At 38.3% G+C, this 18,969-nt stretch overlaps 1 protein-coding gene across 2 annotated transcripts in view; it reads right to left on the bottom strand.

The window, feature by feature from the left end:
* Positions 1-18,969, bottom strand: part of Bend7 (BEN domain containing 7) — a 78,314-nt gene that overhangs the window by 26,184 nt on the left and 33,161 nt on the right. For both annotated transcript variants that reach the window (XM_027405196.2, XM_027405197.2), the window contains exon 6: positions 7,987-8,212. In XM_027405196.2, the coding sequence (XP_027260997.1) occupies positions 7,987-8,212 (226 nt within the window). The remainder of the gene's footprint in view (positions 1-7,986; positions 8,213-18,969) is intronic.

Raw genomic sequence — 18,969 nt, 5'->3', positions numbered from 1 at the left:
GTCCATCATGCTATGCAATGCAACCACGCTTCAATGGCCCTGTTTATTTGACAGACACTTCTCCTGACAGGAGGCTGTCTCTGTGAACCTAATGGTAGTGTTAAAATGCATGGTTGGTAAGAATTCAGCACCTGGGAACTACAACTGAGACATTGCAAATTAACTCAAAAACACTCATGTTTAAAAGGCTGAAGAAAAAAAATCAAGAAAAGTTACCAACTTGTTAGGTTTGTCCACATCTCCAATTGCTCCTTACATAGGAAACAGATGCACAATAGTTCTAAGATGAGAGTCCTCTTTTGAGCTTACAGAAGACCAGTGATGGAGCAGGACACGTGCTGGCACTCACTATGGCCCCCATCTAAAGGATACTGATTCACTAAGTATGAGATGTACCTGTATAATTTTAAGAAGCAAGATTTAAAAGGACCACTCAATGAAAACTTTTGTAGGTAAACTATGTCTGAGTTCTTCCATTGGTCTTACGTTTCTTAAGTTAAATAATTTATAGTAAACTGGTTGCTGAGGACTGAAGGTCCAATAACTAGAATAAGAGTTAACTGGTTCTGGAGGCAAAAGGCTTTCAATTTCAGGTTATTGAATTTAAGCTTTATTAAACATATTCCATAGCTAACTTTGTCCAGTTTCTTTGCATTTGATAGGTCACTTATCATTCAAGGTCTATTTAGAGTCACCTATTTGGTGAGGTCTGTGTCCTCTGTGCTTCCTCCCCTTTAGGAGACAGGCATGTGGCATTTATTTTATTCTGGCGTGGACTATGGGGCTATGCTATTGGTTATTGCTGCCATGGTTGTAACTCTATCAAATGGAATGTTCCCTATGGTCAGGGGCTAGGATTGCACTCATCTTTATGTCACCCGCTCCTGTCTCACAGCTCTGGTTATTGAAGGGTTGTCTTTTAAAAGAAATTCTCATGCATGCTGATGATGTCATAAGGTTTATGAAAAGCTGTTCTCATAGCTTCTACAGAGTGTGAGCAGCAACAGAAACCATCACACCACTCGGTGAAGAAGTTGGCAGAACAAATGCTTTACATGTAATCGAGGGAATGTGGTCAAGAGACTGCCAAGGATGGAGAATGCATTTTCTTCAAGACTGTCATGCTAACACCAGGAAGACAGCTACTACTGGCACGTGTTCACCAATTCCTAGGTCTGGATCTGGAAATGCTTTTCTTTCTTCTTGGTGAAGTGAGAGAAGTAAATAACAGTATTGTTCAGTCTACTTCTGGAGAGTCACTTCAAGTGTATCAAAACCAGGACTCTTGTATAACACAGGATTAAAAAAATTCTCTTTAGGCCAGGTGGTAGTACATGCCTTTAATCACAGCACCAGGCAGACAGAAGAATCCCAATCTCTGTAAACTGGAGGTCTGCCTGCTCTACATAGGTAGTTACAGGCCAGTCAGGGCTATACCATGAAACCCTGTCTCAAACAAAACACAACAACAAAAGAGAGACTCCTAGAGTTCAAAGAAGGAGGACGTAGGACGGTTGACACATGCAGTGTTATCATTTACCCCAGATGAGAAAGAGAACAGTCTTCAGGAAACTGGGCACTCTAAAAGACAATCGAGGCACTAAGTTTCTCGGGTGGGCTGATGTGTGTCATGGACATCTAAGATGACCATCTTAGACTAAGAATCCTAAGTGCAGGTGTAGCTTCTCCAGGAGAGTTAGGGTGCTGCAGCAACCAGAATCAGAACCCCCCCCCATGTGGTCATTTGCTCAAAATCAAGATCTGCAGGCTATCCCACATCCTATTAATATCTGAGGGTGGAGCCTCAGGACCTATATTTTGAATGAACACCCTAGATGATGTTGATGCACAGTAAAATACATGACCCATTCTGAAAGTCTCTGAAAATTCAGGGCTGCCTATGTAGGATTGTTGAGAGTCAGTATGACCCACTTGTCACTGAGCATCCATAAAAGGCAGGAAAGTACAAACAAAAATTAGGTGAGGGATTCAGATGAAGCTTGGGTAGAATGCTCGCCTAGCATGCATGAAGCCATAAAGCCCTAAGTTTAAACCCCAATAATGACCCACCAAAATAAAAGCAACCAAACCAAAAAAATGCAACAGAACATAATTATCCAGATAAGAACTAAGTTCTCTACATGTAATACTGTGGCTGTTATATAGTTATGTCCTGTTTTAAGCAGATTTGTATATAAAACACAAGCAGGTAAATTAGCATCGGATCACTCTTCCAAATAGATTTTTGAATCGAATCATTCATTAACTAGCTCTTGTTGCCTAACATCTAATCAAGAATTTAATTTACATACAACTTGATGAGAGAAACTCTATGCAGTATTTGCTTTCAAGCTTTTGTTAAAATCAGCTCTACACACTAGACAAGTATTAGAAGTGTTTCTTTCACTGGAGAAGGGATCAACCTACTATTTTCTTCCATAGCATCATAGAATCAGTTCTCAATATCGTCAAGAAAAGGCCTACCCTTGAATCCAGAAAAATCAATGGAAGCAGAGCTATCTTCTAACTAGAAATTCACTTTGAATATGCTTTCCATCAATACTACCTGACTGGTTCTCTTTGGCCACCAATAGAGCCACCTTCCTAGCAAATTTTACAAAGAATCCAAAGTGCTAAATTTTAAGAGAGAAATGTAAGGGTGGGATACTTTATTTTGAAACAATTCTTCATGAAGAACTTATACTAGGAAATGACTTTGGAGTCAGAAAGGACACTCTGATGCAGAAGTTTAAGTTAAGTAAGTGTACTTAAATGTCTTATAGTCTCTGTCCTCCTGTTCAAAGAGAAATAAAATCATCACCCTAGGAATATGGAAATTAAAGCCAATATTTCATGGAGTTCTGGAACACAGGAAAGTTACCATCAGAAAATAAGAATAAACCAGATACAAACTTCATGTCCCTGCTAATTCAAATCTTTTGAGGTCAAATAATAATAAGAATAAATAATAAACTTTTAAATCAATTCACCATAAAGTGAACTGTTTGCAGTAATGCTGGAAAATAGAGATCCTATCACATAATGTATATGGATTGTAAGTGTCTAGAGTCATGGAATAAAATGGAAGCTTATGATGGTCATTTTTGTAAAGCATGTGACAGAGTTATATTAAAGATATTGGGCTTTCAGAGAGATGGCCCAGCAGTTAAGAGCACTGGCTGCTCTTCCAGAGGTCCGGAGTTCAATTCCCAGCAACCACATGATGGCTCACAACCATCTGTAATGAGATCTGGTGCCCTCTTCTGGCATGCAGGCAGACATGCAGGCAGAACACTATACATAATAAATAAATCTTTTTAAAAAAGATATTGGGCTTTTAACTTTGAATTGTTTGGAGTACCACTATCTATAAGCTGTCCCCACCCCCCCACAGTTCTGGGTCCTTGAGGCTCCCTAGACAGACCAATGCTGACCTCTCTGAAGAATGGCCAGGGTTGTTGAAGGGGGTAGAGGGATGGGCACCAACCATCTCTTCCATTTGACATCCATTAACTGGATATCAGTTGAATGCAAGGAGATTCAAAACTTCAGCCCAGTTACATAGCAAAAACTTTCATACCTGATTACTAGAAAGTCAAATTAAAAATCATAACTAGGGCTATAAAAATCGATTTGCTATAATTGTTTTTGAAGAGCATCCAGACAGTCGACATTAATAATAGGTAACCCCCTAAGTCAAACTGCATGGTCTGCCATTAGAAAAAACTAATGGTGGGCCAAGGACATCTTTGCAGGAGCAGCATGCTGAGAGGCGAGAGAATGGAGTTCAAACCTCCACTCTGGGTTTTGGCTACAAAACCTATTATGAATCCCATCTAAGCTACTCAACATTACCCAGCACTGTCCCAAAGTGTCTAGTTAATGAGATAAGTTGTTTCCTGCTGCTCAAAATATTAAGGTGAAGTTTTTATTTGTTTTGTTTTGCTTTATCATTCTGGGGATCAAACCCAGGGCTTCACATATGCTCAACAAGTGTGCTACATTCCCATTCCTCAGGTGCAGGTGAGTTTTTCCTAATTAAGTGTCTTTTCATTAGCAATACCCTAGTTCATACTTATCCATTAATTTTTAATAGGTTACCATTAAGTATAAGTCCCTATTAACACATAAAATTATGTAAGAAGTGCCATCTCTACAAAGAGGCTTTACTTTCGAGATACTGTCATGGGGAGAATTATCATACAAAAAACTTGGTTAATCACCGCTCATAAACTTATTTCCCTGGTGCATTTCTTTTAAATGAACTACAGTTGAAGCTAGTTTATTTAAGAAACTAAATATCACCTTGTATAATCCCTCTCAGAGTCTGGAATTCTTTTATGAAGGCTGCATAATACCAACAGTGAAACCAGATAGACACTCAATAAAAAACAAAACAATAAAGCAATCTCACTAACAAATACAGATGAAAAAGAAATCTCAATAAAATACCTGCAAACTGGAGGTGGAGAGAAAGCTCAACAGTTAAGAGTACTTCTTGTTTTTAGCAGCACCACTGGGAATTCCAGCCCTAGGGGACCAGATGCCCTCTCCAGACTGTCACAAGCACTGTGCACATATGGTGCATATGGACACACACAGGCAAAACACTCACAAACAAAATAAAATAAATGTAATTAAAAAAAAAAACACTTGTGTGGTAGTTCAAATGTAATTGGCCCCCATATGCTCACAGGTGCCCTAAATAAAAATGGCAAACTAAATCCGAGAGGGCATAAAGAAAGATCCTCCACCATGATTAAGTTGGCTTCATCCCAGAGACGCAAGGATGGCTCAACATATGTAAATCAACACAAGTAATCCCCACATTTCTGCTCCTACTTACAGGCATTTTACAGATTGTTGTCATTTTAAAACTGGTGTTTTTAATTAATCTAATCAGTTTTGCTACTTCACTGCTATTTTTACATGTGAGAGTTTATAAAATTAACCACTTATCTCTTCCTAGTTCATAGGACTTTTCAAAATAATATACAGCTGGTTCACTATTTCATAAGGGAGAAAATAAGGAAGAATTAATGTTAAATGTACACAAAAATCTTTCTCAAATATGAAGCAATGACCACAGCCCTCCAAATAGCCTTGAGGTCATTATGCAGGAAGAAATTATTTTGCTACTTCTCCAGATAACTCAGATTCAAAAGACTTGAGTTAGAAGAATATGTTTCTCTATCTCTACTGACAGTAAGAAAAACTAGAAATAGTTATTCTACAGGACCTTCAGCAACATCTACTTCCAAAAATCATTTGTAGTATGTCTTCTAAAACCATTAGAGAAAAACATGGCAAAGAAAGATGTATGGGGAGCAGCTTAAGAGATTTATATTAACATTTATAATCAATTTTGGTTTCCACTTTTTTACTTTCACTGATAATTTATTAGATAACTTCATTAGACATTTACAGGTATATTTTGATGTCTATCGTTCCAAACTGGTTATGAGAAGGCAGAATACTTAGCACTAAACCTATTATGCTAATGAACTAAGGCATAAGTCAAGATGAAAAACAAAAACCTATTTTATTCTCTCACTCAACATGTATTTACAGAAACAAAGTGTGTAGAGGAAGGGAATGTTTCCCTTTATCCCATTAAAATTCAATGACTGAGTCTATAAAATAAGCTGGTAACAGGTGGGCTAAGAGGACAAGAATACACAGAAAAAAGAATGAATACCCACACCCAATAGGACCCAGAAGCTTCTACCCATTCTTCTTAGGGGAGAGAAAATGATTTGGGGGCCAGCTCAGCAGGCTTAAAGAACAAGTGCTAGCTTGTAACTGAATGGGTGTGAGGTCACACCCTAGTCCTCTCCTATGACTTGACATAAAATTATGAAGGAGTTACATGGACATGATGACAATAGACTCCTCTTGGGAGGGGGGGTGAGGAGGCTATCTTAAGGCAGATGATGAAAGTTCTGACAAGCCCTGGATGGCGGATGGCAGGTGCTGCCTGCCAAGTGTCCTTAGTTGAAGTCGCTGGAAGATCAGCACCTGTGGCAGTGGTAATAAGGTAATAAGAGCATTTAAGACAAAGCTAGTTTTAAGGAGCTTATAAGAAATCAGGTAGATAAACAAACAAGCATCTTAAAAATCTGGTAGATACCACTTTCTTAGCTGAATAAAGACTGCAGGAGGACACAGGGTAATCTCTGAAGAAGGAGGCCTTTCAGTTTTCTGAACTTTTTTATGAATCTGATTTTTATCAGGATGAATTATTTTTTATTAGAGAAACTAAAATATGTCTATAATTAGATATGTGTTTTATCACAGCAACAGAATAAAATCAGAACACAGTTTTAAATAATAAAAGTAGAATACAAGAATTTTGAGTTGTTTGATTAGAATAATTGGCTTTATTTTGTAACTAGGAGTAGGGGCCTTGTTGCCATATTTATTGATAGCTAAATGTAGAGCTTGGAAAAAAGTAAGGCATAGCTTCTTTTAGCACTTGTAATGTATTTTTAAATTCTTGTCTGGTGTCTAGTCTATTACTTTGTAACAGATTTTTAAAGCCTTGTCTGATGTATCAGTCCACTTGTAATGATGTATTTCATTAGACTAGCTCTTTCAAAGTGCCTTTATAATGTTAATATTTTGTCCTGTTCTAGAAAAAAAAAAGAAAAAAATCAAACCAATTCCTATGTGTATTTGGGAAATGCATCAGCAGCCTTGACCCTCATGTTTGAGAGGCCCAGTCTGTGGAGACAGAAACAGTCCCCTCTCCACTTCAGTGAGTCCTAGTTACATCATTGACTGGTTTTCAAATTCTATAATCTTGTTTTTAGTGTCACTGCAGGCTGAATCATTCTTTCCATAAATGGCAGAGACTGTGATTCTCTGTGGTGCTTTTTATTTAATAGAACTCAACTGTCACTTTAAGTGAAAAAAATTTTGATGGACTATGAGAAATTCCTGTTAATGAAGGCTATGGCCTTCTGGCCATGAACACAGGGTGCCTGGTACTTGCTAGCTCCATTTAAAAATTGAATTATTTTGTAAAGTTAATTGTGAATTTCCAAGTATCCTTTAAGCATTATTGAATTCATTTACTCATTCTGCAAGATAATAGCCAGCAGAGGAGGCAGGGAGAGCTCTGAGTCAGTCTCGTTGACGATTATGACAAAGTAGAACTCAGCCAGTGAAGAACATTCAGATATTTGAGTTTAAACTAAGCCCCAAATCAAGGTTTTGTTCTCATTGTAGTGTTTAATGAGGCTTGTAGTATATTCTTTTTAACAATAACATTTAAATACTTCTCTTCCTAAAGTGTTAGAGTTTTGAATACAGATATTAAACAGTGAAGAACTAGGTGTAAGATATGGAAGTGGCCTGGAAGAAGATATACATATCCATATACCTCCCAAACCATGGTGGAATACAGACACATGTTCAAAGGAGGTAAAGGGGAAGAATCAAAATTGGCCCTCCATTTGACAAGTAGAACTGCATGTCACAAAACAAAGGAACCAAGTTGGCTAGGAATGTGTGGGAAGGGACAGTAAGTGGCTTCACTTATATTTAAAATACCTTTAGATGCAACGTCCTGATAATCTGTTTCTGAACTTTGCAAGAAATGTACTCCTTTATTTATAGAACCTATACCACAGTTTTATTTACACTTAAAATTTTATGTTTAAATTTTGCCAAAATCATATTTTAATGAAGTTTTTGGGAAATTACTAGAAAAAAATACATTCACTTCCCACATCTTTTTGGTTCTGTAGCAGATAAAATTGCCTCTGAAGTTATGAGTTCAGCAATTATATTATCTTGAGAAGTATTCCAGTAGTATGTGGGGTGGGGACTTAAAGAGCTTACACACAAGAGTCACACTCATGGGTTAGTTGCCAAGCAAATTAAATTAACCTCTAGTTAGCTCAGCATCATTTTACCTGTACCTTAATGGAATGAAGGCAAAATTCAATAAAGAATCCATAAAATGAAGTGACGTAGACCAACCTTTTATCGCACCCACAATGTTTTGGTCTAGTCCTTTCCGGTTGTCATTGAGTCCTCTTTTCCTCTTGCCATTAGGTAAGGAGTTAGCCAAAGTCTTGTCATCAAAAAATGCACACACCAGTTTTCTAAACAGAAGGCTTCCTGAGCGAGTGTAATTTGACAATATAGAGTCCAGCTGGGATTTCGGCATAAACACATCAAAGCCTTCAGCAAGTTGCACTTCTGGCTACCAAAAGAACAGAAATATTTCATTAAAAGCAAGATGTGAAACATTTTACTTTGGGCATAAGTGCAACAAAAATATCAACGGTGACTGAAATGTCCATGTTAATTATACAGCCTCAGTTATGTGTGCTGGAATTTACAATTTATAAAATCAATGACCACTTATAACTTACAAAATGGGATGCTGTAATTCCAATGGTAAGTAAAGTGGAACACAACGGAGTCAGAACTAGATCGACCACAGATAATTTATTAGGAAAGTACTCACTCAATGGAGCCAGTCCTGTTCAGCCAGGCAGGAGAGGGAAAGGAGAGCTGCATTCAAGAGTCCCTGATATTTAAAGCCTTGCTATGTCACTCTGACCATGCCCAAGAGGGCATGTTCAGCGTCACCTGTGCCAGCCCCCAAGTGGGCATGGTTAGCATTTCCCCCTACAGGTAAGTCTTATCCAAACACACTGAAAACACATTCCTATTCATATAAACATTTCAGAGGAGGCTGGACAATTACACAGTAATACAATTAAGGAGACATGAATCACCTACATGGAAAACCCTCACTTTGTAAATGAAGAAATCAAGGCTTAAAGAGACAATACCAAAACTGACTTCAAAATAATTCAAATGCAAGTAATTTCTTTCACTTAATGTGACAAATACAGGACTACCCCATAAGTCCGATGCTCCTTCTATTAGGGATAAATCTCATTTTACCACAACAAAAACTTATATAAAGTGACAATGCAAAATAAAAATGGCAGCTGGTTCCACAGTTTCAATCCTCCCCACACTTACTTGTGGGAGCAATGTCCCAGCCACACCCTGGAAGACCACTGCACGGGCTTCATTGTTTGCCAGGAACTTCCTGAAGTCCTACAGGGTGCCTTCAGAGAACATTCTAGATATTTGCAACCTGCCTTTTCACCTTGTTCACAGAATTTCCTTCTCAGAGCTTTTCCTAACTCCTTCCTGTCCACAGAGGTAGCCATGCACTCTTATTGTTGGTTGTTTACATAAGCATATATTAGTACTTATTATATTATGCTTTGTATCTCTGGTGTCTAGTACGAAGTAGGCACTTAGTAAACTTAAAATTTCATTAGCCATAATCTAAATTATTCTAATATTTATATTATATTCATGTAATTTCAATATGAAAACTGCACTGGATAGACTTAATGAGAATGAAAGGAATGCCCTACTTACCCAAGCTGTATATACAATCATAGCTCATCCCTAAATGTCGTTATTTGCAACTAGGTGAGGACTTAGGGTCAGTTTCTCTCCTGGTAAACAGAAGTTACTCTTTTTGCTTGTTCTACTGTGTTCAAATGCTCAGCACAGTATAGCGTGAAGTGCATTCAGAACACAGCCTGCATTCGGACAACCAAGGAAGGTGCTTGGGTCTTGGCCCTTGAAAAAGGGGACTTTGGACTGGATTATCCAGAAAGTTATCTCAGTCTTCTGCTCCAGTTTGCCATTTAATGTTTGGTTTCTGAATGTCTGGTAAATATCACTGTAAAAACAGTGCTGTCAGATTTCCTCCTGACTTTTGCATCTTGCTGCTTGCTGGTCAAAGGTCTAGAGGAGCTTGACAGGAGCCAGAGGCTGAATACCTAATTCTTGCAATACAAGTACACACCAAGCACAAAAAAATACTTGTCAAGTGATCCAACGTCTCCTTAGAATGGAGAGAATTTTCCCATCATAAGGCAGACATGAGGTTTTATTCAAAACCAAAGTTTTATTTTTGCATAGCCTGTGAACTTTAATTCTAAATAAGCTCATCTCAGAGTTTTCATAGGAATCCCAGGATCATGTACAATCTATTAGATGCCTGCTGTCCAAGTGTACCCTGCAGCTATTTGATCACTTTGGGTGGTACAGGAGTAAGGCCTGCAACTTATTTAATATTGGGTTGGATTCTGATACCACTAACCTGGTGCTTAAAACTCAGCCACCTGACTTATGAGACTCCCAGAATTTCCCCAGGAGGGAGGACTCCCTAGCTTCAGACCTGAATAAAACACCAGGCAGAACAGCCACACCTTCTCTTTTTTTCTCCATTTTTTATTTGAATTAGAAACAAACTTGTTTTACATGTCAATCCCAGTTCCCTCTCCCTCCCCTTCTCCCTTGCCCCCCCCCCACTAACACCCTACCTATCCCATACCCTTTCTGCTCCCAGAGAGGGTGAGGCCTTCCATAGGGGGTCTTCAGAGTCTGTCCTATCCTTTGGGATAGGGCCTAGGCCCAGCCCTGTGTGTCTAGGCTCAGGGAGTATCCCTCTATGTGGAATGGGCTCCCAAAGCTAGGGATACAGCCACTCCCTTCTTAATGCCTGCAGAGTACTTTCTATGAAATGTGTTTATAGCACTGTTCCACTGCATTTATTTAGTTGGGATGCACAGCTCTCATTATATTCAGTGTGCCAAGAATCCAGGTGGCATCCAACAGGTGTGTACCAGAATAAACAGAATGCTAAACAGGAGCTCAGCACAATGACAGGTCAGAGTTTTCTTTTCCCTCTCTACAGGAAGTGGTCTGCTAGTCTCATGCTGTGACTCGGCACAAGCCAGTGTCTTAGAATGATTGAGTGCTGGCTCCAGGAGAAGACTTGGAGAAAAGTGACCACCTGACTCAGTACCTACTACCTAAGTACCTTCTGTGGGGAGGGATTCAGGGATGGCTCTGCAGCCCGGACGCACATAAACACCACTGCATGCTGCACGGTAGGGAGAACGCTACCAGAGAGGTTCTGGGCAAGGATTGGCTGCTGGAGCTGTGGAGGAAAGGGAATGCCAGAGGCAGGGAAAGGAGTGGGACAGTACTTTAATAGGGTCAAGAAGATAAAATTTATGAGGCTGCAGTATAGTTATTATTTGTGGCATCTTCCATGATGCCTAAAAGTAGACATCTGGAGGTTTCTGTGGAGCCCAAACTTCTTATGGCATTGTAATTCTATGGTGTGTGATGCAGAGGGGCCACCGGGGCTTACGCTGTTGTTGCTTTCTGTTCTGTCTCCCACTGCCAGGCTAACACTGTTATTTTGAGCCGATCTTTCCAATTCAAGGAACATGAACTCATGCACTGGCAAGTACCTTATGGAAGAGTACATAGTGTGATTAGCTGCAACAGGCAGCAGCGTAAGGGCAAAGGTAACTAAACTAGCTCTTCCCTGCTCTTCCCTGTATCCAATTCAGACTTCTTAACAGATAGCAACAGAGCACTGAAGGTGTTTAAAGGTGCCACAATGCACTAATTACTTCAAAGAAAAAAGAAGAGGGGGAGGGCTAGCTTTATGCTGTGAAACACGAAGAAAACATGATACTAATTATCTTGTTTTCACTATGAAACCTTGCCATTTGTTCTACTTTATAAGCGTAATCATAGTACATTATCACCATATAATGAACCACAACTCTGCACATACATTTAAAAACAGGTTAAAACACTTCCTCTAGTTGTGGAATCATTATCTCTCTCTTTTTTATTGGCTTCAGTTTAAATGAGATCTGTTTACTGGTAATAGTTATGAAAACAAACACTGTTCTAAATAAGCATCATAAAAAAAAACAACTCTAGACTTTCCTTGACAGATTCACTGTTAGATGCTCAAGCCAAGACATAGATAATATACTAATTTGCAGAGTCTAATGTTTGGAAATAAGATGATGTTTAAATGATGACATCCAAATTATGGGCAAAATTTGCAATGTTTACAGTAATTGTTTTTAGGGTTCACTACAAATTCCTATTACGCAGTGTCTTACTTACTTTAGGTATCTCAGCCCCTGAGTTCAATATCTCAGTACTAGAAATTCCTTATCCATAGTGACTTCATCTTACACTGGTGATGTTCTAGAAGCAAAAACTGCTCCGTCCTAATGGCTCTTGAAAATGTCCCTGGACCAAGGACATCGACATTGACTATGTTGTTTCTTTACATTTTGGGGGTGGTGTTCCTTTTCTTAGACTTGGTTGAGGTTAAGATCTAGTTTAAGTGATAGATTTTCCAACAGGAAACTGGAAAGATACCTCTCCCATCCCTGCCACACACAAGTCCTGAGCATATCATAAGCTACTTAAAGAGATCATATAAATGAGTCACTCAGAGAACATATCTGATACTGGCTATTTTATATAAGATATTAATAGTACAAAATCAGAATAAGACATTTAACAAGTTGCACATTGGTTAAAAGAAAAAAAGAAGTGCCTACATGCTTATGTTGGCCCTTAGCCCCAGATTTTCAACTGTAAATTAATAAATGATACACAATGATTTTTCAAGCTCTGTGTTGTGCAAGACCCACATCTATAGGCACATTGCACAAGGCTGTATGAATAAGGTGATGTGAGCTGGAAACCAGAGTCAGGCCCGCTGGTAAGCCTCTGAATGGCTTTGGATGGAACCCTAACGAAAACCACAGAAGAAGAGGTAAATTCTGCTGAGTAAGATGGACTTTATGCCCCCCAAAACATAATACAAGACTGACAATAACGTTTAAAAGACACAGTTTGTCTGTTAGTAATACCACTATATATAATGAGCCTTTGTCCTATTTATTTAGCAGTGTATTTGATATATTTCTAGGAAAATGAGTTTCAGCTTATGAAAGAAAAAAATTTAAAACAAATAAAACCCATAACATTTGTTTTTGTTTTGCTCATAAGTGTTACCTTTTTTTAAAGAAAAATTAACATTATATCCTACAAATCAAGTCCACTTTGGGCAGACTTACTATCACCATTTCTAAAATGCTATCTCAAAGCACTTGGCCAATGAACAGCTGAGACTGGAGTCAGGTCTGCTCTGGCTGGCTCAGCAAGTCTGTCTGCTATGTTAAGCAGTCCAGCACAGGTGTGGTCTAAGGAGGAGGCTGAGCAGAGAATTCCCAGTGGTAATGGAACAGAAGTTGCTGGCTGTACTCCATTAAGACCAATATTTTAAGTAGATATTAAAAAGTGCTCAGCCAAATTTCTGTGAAAAAGCAAGTGTAATAATCACAGCATACACTTAATATTGACTAGGATTAAAAGAAGAAATCATTAACGTTCTAATTCTTTTCTTTGATAGAATTCTGGTAGAATTAAGAATTTTAGAAAAGATAATACAATTTGGTTTCTTCGTGCATTTGCATAATGACAGTTTCTAGCCTTTCAGAGAGTGGTGAGCCTTTTCCTTCTCAAGGCTATAAATTCATGATTCTGAACATTAAGTCCTGATTTATGGGAGAGATGATTGAACCAAATGGGCAATATGTAAGATTTTAACACCAGTGTCGTTTCTTCTCCCCTAACTCCACTGAAATTGCTCCTCTGAGAAGATAGCCATGTGGGACTCTTGTCTTTGACCTTCCAGGTAAAGAAGTCCCATTCTTTCCAGTTTTTAGGAGGTATTCTGGCTGCCTGTACTAGGGCTGTATTCTACAATACTGCAATGCAAGGATTGCTTGCAAATTTCTCCCTGTGCTCCTTAAAGAGCAAAGACTATTATGTTCCCTCTAGAGCACCCTGGAAAATAGTGATATAATCAATATTTGTTACCATATTCTAGGCCCTAGGGCAGTGGTTCTCAACCTTCCTAATTCTGCAACCCTTTAATACAGTTCCTCATGTGGTGACCTCTAATCATAAAATATTTCATTGCTACTTCACAACTGTAATTTTGCTACTGTTATGAATCATAATGTAAATATCTGATAAGCAGGATATCTGATTTGTGACCCCTGTGAAAGGGTTGTTCAACAGCCAGGTTGAGAACCACTGCCTTAGAGTATCACAGAATTTATCAATTTTCTAATTTTTCTCATTCTATGAAGAGGCTACTATCATTATTCCAAGGGTTCACATGAAAAACCAAGATCCAGGGAAGTTGAGAAGCTTGTTAAACACCATCCAACTAACATGATGAGGCAAGAATTTGAACCCAAGCAGTTTGTCATAGAAACTTAGGCTCTCACACACATGTGCCTTCGTGCCAATGAGTAAATGGAATAAAGATTTCCATGACTTACCTTAATTGATCCTAGCAGAACATTTTATCTATTGAGATACGATGGTATCAAGCAAGTACTCTGAATTAAGAAGCTATTTCTGATGAAGGCACCAATGCATTTAAAATTATTTAAGAAGCATACAAGATCAGGATTAACAAAATTATCCTAAACTGATGAATATTCATCATTTGTCTTCTGTTAACTTAGAATTTTTGCAATCTAGAATTACTGCAGAGTATTTATAATAACTCCATTGAATAAAAACATTTTCTGTGATTAAAATTTATGAAATCATTTTTTAAAGCTTGTCTGAGTGGTTCAATAAAGCAAAGCAAACAAAACAAAACAGAAGTCAGCATCAACAAAAACAAAGCTAACGCAGTTCAGGTATATCTGCCCTAAGAAACAACACATCAACAGACCCAGCATCGAAAAGCAGCGACTGTAAGAAATGAGCAACTGTATTGTCTCAGTAGTAATAGAGCATTGTGTTGTAGATTCAGGAAAAAAGAATTAAATAACGTATTTGAATTTCAGAATTGGGTTTGGGTTTTGCCTCTGTGTAATTTAGGTCTGAATTCTATTTAAGTGCTAATTTTAAAAGGGTCAAATAATCATGCCCCCCACCCCCAGCTATTTCCTCCCCCAAAGCACTATTTGTTCACATGCATCTGATCATTTATACAGACAGCTAAATTTACTTAACTGTATTTACATTAGTTCCTCTAAAGGTACTTAGGTAGAAACGGTAAGGTTAAAAAAAGAACCAGTATTTATTGAGTGCTTGAAATGTGCCAGGCCCTGTTCTCCGTGCTTTACATAGAAGGCTTCATTAATTCTTCCAGGAGGCCAACTTTGTGAGGAAGGCAATGTTACCCCCATTTATAGGGAGGATGCTGAGTGAGGACCAGGGTTTGCTTGCTCGGAGTCACATAGCTGAGACCCTAATCCAGCAGCCTGCTCCTTTAATCACTTACTTGCCCCCTAAGAAAGTGCCAAGTAAACAGAATTAAAAAGTCACAGTCTAACAACCACTTGGTTCTCATCAGTCATAAAGAGTTATTGAGTGCTTATCATATCCAAGAAGTATGCTTGAGGGCTGGAGGATGGATGGCTCAGTGGTTAAGAACACTGGATGCTTTTCCAGAGAACTGGGGTGCAACATGGTGGTTCACAACCATCTGTAACTCCACTTCAGGGAGTCCAACAATTTCTTCTGGCTTCCATGAGCACCAGGCAAACACATGGTGTAGGCACATACATGAAGACAAAATACCCATACATATAAAAATATTAAAAATTCAAAAGAGGAAGTGTAGTTGAATGGGCACCCAAGTTCTTTCCCACAATGAACAAGGGCAGATGACCACTGGAGTGGAGACTTAGTGTGACCTCCTTTGACTCAGCCAACTTGTGCAGGCTCCCTGTAAGAGGATCACAGTAAGAAGCCCTCCAAGAGTAAGGACCAAATGAGATGACTTAGTTCACACAGGATGTTACCTGAGTATTACTACTCTTACAATATATGACCCTGCTCTTGAGAAGCTTCTATGAAAGGATACAAAATCATGAAAATAAGAAAAAAACAAACCAAACCACTGAAGCCTCCATAAAAGACAGCTGTTTAAATGTTGAAGGACAAGAGCAAGTAAATGGCATTTATACTGAGGAGAAGGCTGTAACTAAAGCCAAATCTGGACCCAATGTTTTGCAAGTTTATTTTGTACAAGGTGTTTCATGCATGAGTAAATGTTTTGTCATTTGTAGACTAAACTACATTTATTGAGAACTTTTTATATGCAAGGCAGTACAATAGGATTTTCCCATATATGACCTATCATTAGATGCACTGATATTTCAGGGGGTCTTGGTGAGAGCTTTGTGCATTCCTGGATTTGGGTAGACACAATCATCACTCAGAAGATGGGAGTTACCCTAGTGATCTACAGACCCACATGGGCTCTTACATTTGGGTTTGTGCTATGAATACACACAATTAAATTTGTGTGACAGGTCAAGTTAATGTAAAAAGAGCAACTTAATACATTGTAAGTCATCAAGAATAATTCAGTTTCTTTTGTTTTGAATTAGGCAATTAGCAGAGGTGTGAAGATTAACACCAATCTTTCTCTTGTGCTGACAGGGTCTAAATATTCGAGGATACTAAACTGACTTCGTATCCAGAACAGAAAGCCAGTTTTGTGCTTATTCTTCCTATCTTGAGTAAAGCTGCTGATCAAACAGCTAGCCACACTCCCCCTTCCCAAGACAAAGATCAGGCATTTGCTTTGCCTTCAGCAACCAAGTCTTTCCATCTTTCAGGCTTATCACTTTTGCCCGGTTAACTATAGGGATCTTCTTGTCTGCCTAGTCTCTAGATTAGTGGTTTTCAACCGTCCTAATGCTGTGACCTTTTAATACGGTTCCTCATGCTGTGGTGACCCCGACCATAAAATTACTTTCGTTACTACTTCATAACTGTAATTTTGCTACTGTTATGAATTGTAATGTAAATGTCTGTGTTTCCTGATGGTCTTACATGACTCCTATGAAAGGGTTGTTCAACCTCCTAAGGGGTCATGACCAACAGGTTGAGAAGCACTATTCTAGTATCTCCTTTCTTCATCTGTCATTCATAATGTGACCCCCGTCACCACTCTCAAACAGGCAGATTGTTCCTCTACATGAAACTTGCACTGGCTCCCTAGTGTCCCAAAATGAAATGGAAGATGCTTCACATGCCATATCAAGGTTTTGCTCCTGGAAGCATTCTACTTTTCCAAAGCCGGTCAGCTATTCTACAAACACTGAACCAAATGCCCTTTACTCTGACTTTGGACTTGGTCCTTTCAACACTGAGGATTTTTCAGAGACCATTTTCAAATAAATTCCCATCTCCTTATATTTTCTTCAACTTGTTTTATAGAACAATTGCTACAAAAATTAGAAGAATTATTCCCTCTATACTTCCATTAAAAATGTTATAACCTCATAGCTAAGAAATATTAAAAGATTAGAAAGGCACCTAAGTTGGATACTTAAGCACAGAGAATCCTTTTTGGGGGATTCAAGCCCCACCCCTCATCCCAGGAATTGCAAGGCTAGCCTCATGAGTGCTTATGAGTACCATCCATGCACAGCATTTTCATGGCCAGTACTGGGGATCACTGCCAAGTCCTCTTGGTGCAGGTTCAGTATCTACTGAAGAGATTAATCAAATGGTGTTATTAGGTGGGTACTGTAAGGATGACATACTCATAGCCTTCCCACCTTGTTTTAGAATCGAGCCGTCTATCGTTCAAAGCCAATTGGCACCTGAGTTTTCATGAACAATTCTGAATGTGCTTTGTCAAATTTAGTAGCTCTTGTTACTTTAAAATAGCCACAAATAAATGTAAATTATTTTTATGTATGTATTACATAAATACTGATGTTGGTAAAAATAATAAAAATTCTATTCTACTTTGTAAATATACACAGGGTCTTTACCAGACCTCCAATTTATAGCTAAAATACACTTGGAACTTAACAATAAAAGGGACAATTCAGTTATTAATGGCACTAGACACACCTATATAGGAGATGATCCAGTCTCAATTACTGTTCCTAATTTATCAATGTCTATCAGAAAACAAATTTAAGAAAAATATGACAGTGGGTCAAAAAAACAGCTTAAATGTACTTTGTGGGATAATTTTCCAGTTTTCAAATGTATGATTTGAACCAGGCTTTAGTCATAGTGATGACATGATACCATCAAACGAGGGAATTGATTCCATACAGAACCTCATTGCCACAAAGGATTTTATAAATTAAATATTAATTTATAAGAGCTTAATGGTTGTGGCATATACTTAGGATGAAAACAAAATGCCTCTTTTAACACTGAGGACTGGATGAAAGTGCTACGGATTTTCTAATTTGAAAACACAGCGAGATAATTGTTTTCATTGCTGCTCTTCATTAAAGACTCAACTTGGATCTATGCTAGCAAACTGTCTTTCTATAATTCAAAATAGACTTTTAAAAATTAGCAATTTGTTTCTTATATAAAGTTTAGAAGGGAAGGCCAAACTCCAGTCCTATAATAGTCTGTGGGAGTTCTCAGCAGAAGCCTCATCCTATGCAACCTGATAATAATGAATCACTTTTTCTTGTTTATTTTAAGAACTCTGCCAACAAGTTGAGGTTCGCAACATAAATGTACTTTAGATAAAGATATTGTAAATAGAGTATGCAGCTGCAAATTCAGCACATTATGAAAGAAATTCGTTTACGGTCCTATGAATATAAAACAGCAAGTCAGATGGATATCTGAGATGCAATCTACCATCCTAGACGGCAACAACACTCTAGCTATGATATTAAAATAGCAAACCTTTGCAGAGCGTTAACCTATTATTACATGGAGTAAATGGCATGACACTGCCACCTAATTAGCAGTGTGGCTTGCATCTATAAAACAGAATTAGCACCACTGCTCCTTTTTTATTCTTAGTTTGTGTTTCCACAAAGGTATGACCTTATCTGTATGCGTCTGTGTTCATTTATGCCCATCTACAAAGGATTTAATTATGTTCTTTTAGTTTTCTACACCGAGGAAATTGAAAACTGCCACTTGGAAATTAAAAGTCTTAAAGAAATTAGTGAGCAGATTATTTGCAGCACACCCTTCTTTCGGAGATAAGGAACAGTATGCCTTTGAATAAGGGTGCCATACATTTTCCAGAGAAGGAAATCCCAGGCAAGGCGGTTC

This window comes from Cricetulus griseus, chromosome 3 (genome assembly GCF_003668045.3).
Source record: "Cricetulus griseus strain 17A/GY chromosome 3, alternate assembly CriGri-PICRH-1.0, whole genome shotgun sequence".
Taxonomy (NCBI): domain Eukaryota; kingdom Metazoa; phylum Chordata; class Mammalia; order Rodentia; family Cricetidae; genus Cricetulus; species Cricetulus griseus.
The sequence above is the reverse complement of the archived record's forward strand: the minus strand, read 5'-3'. Positions and strand labels throughout refer to the sequence as shown.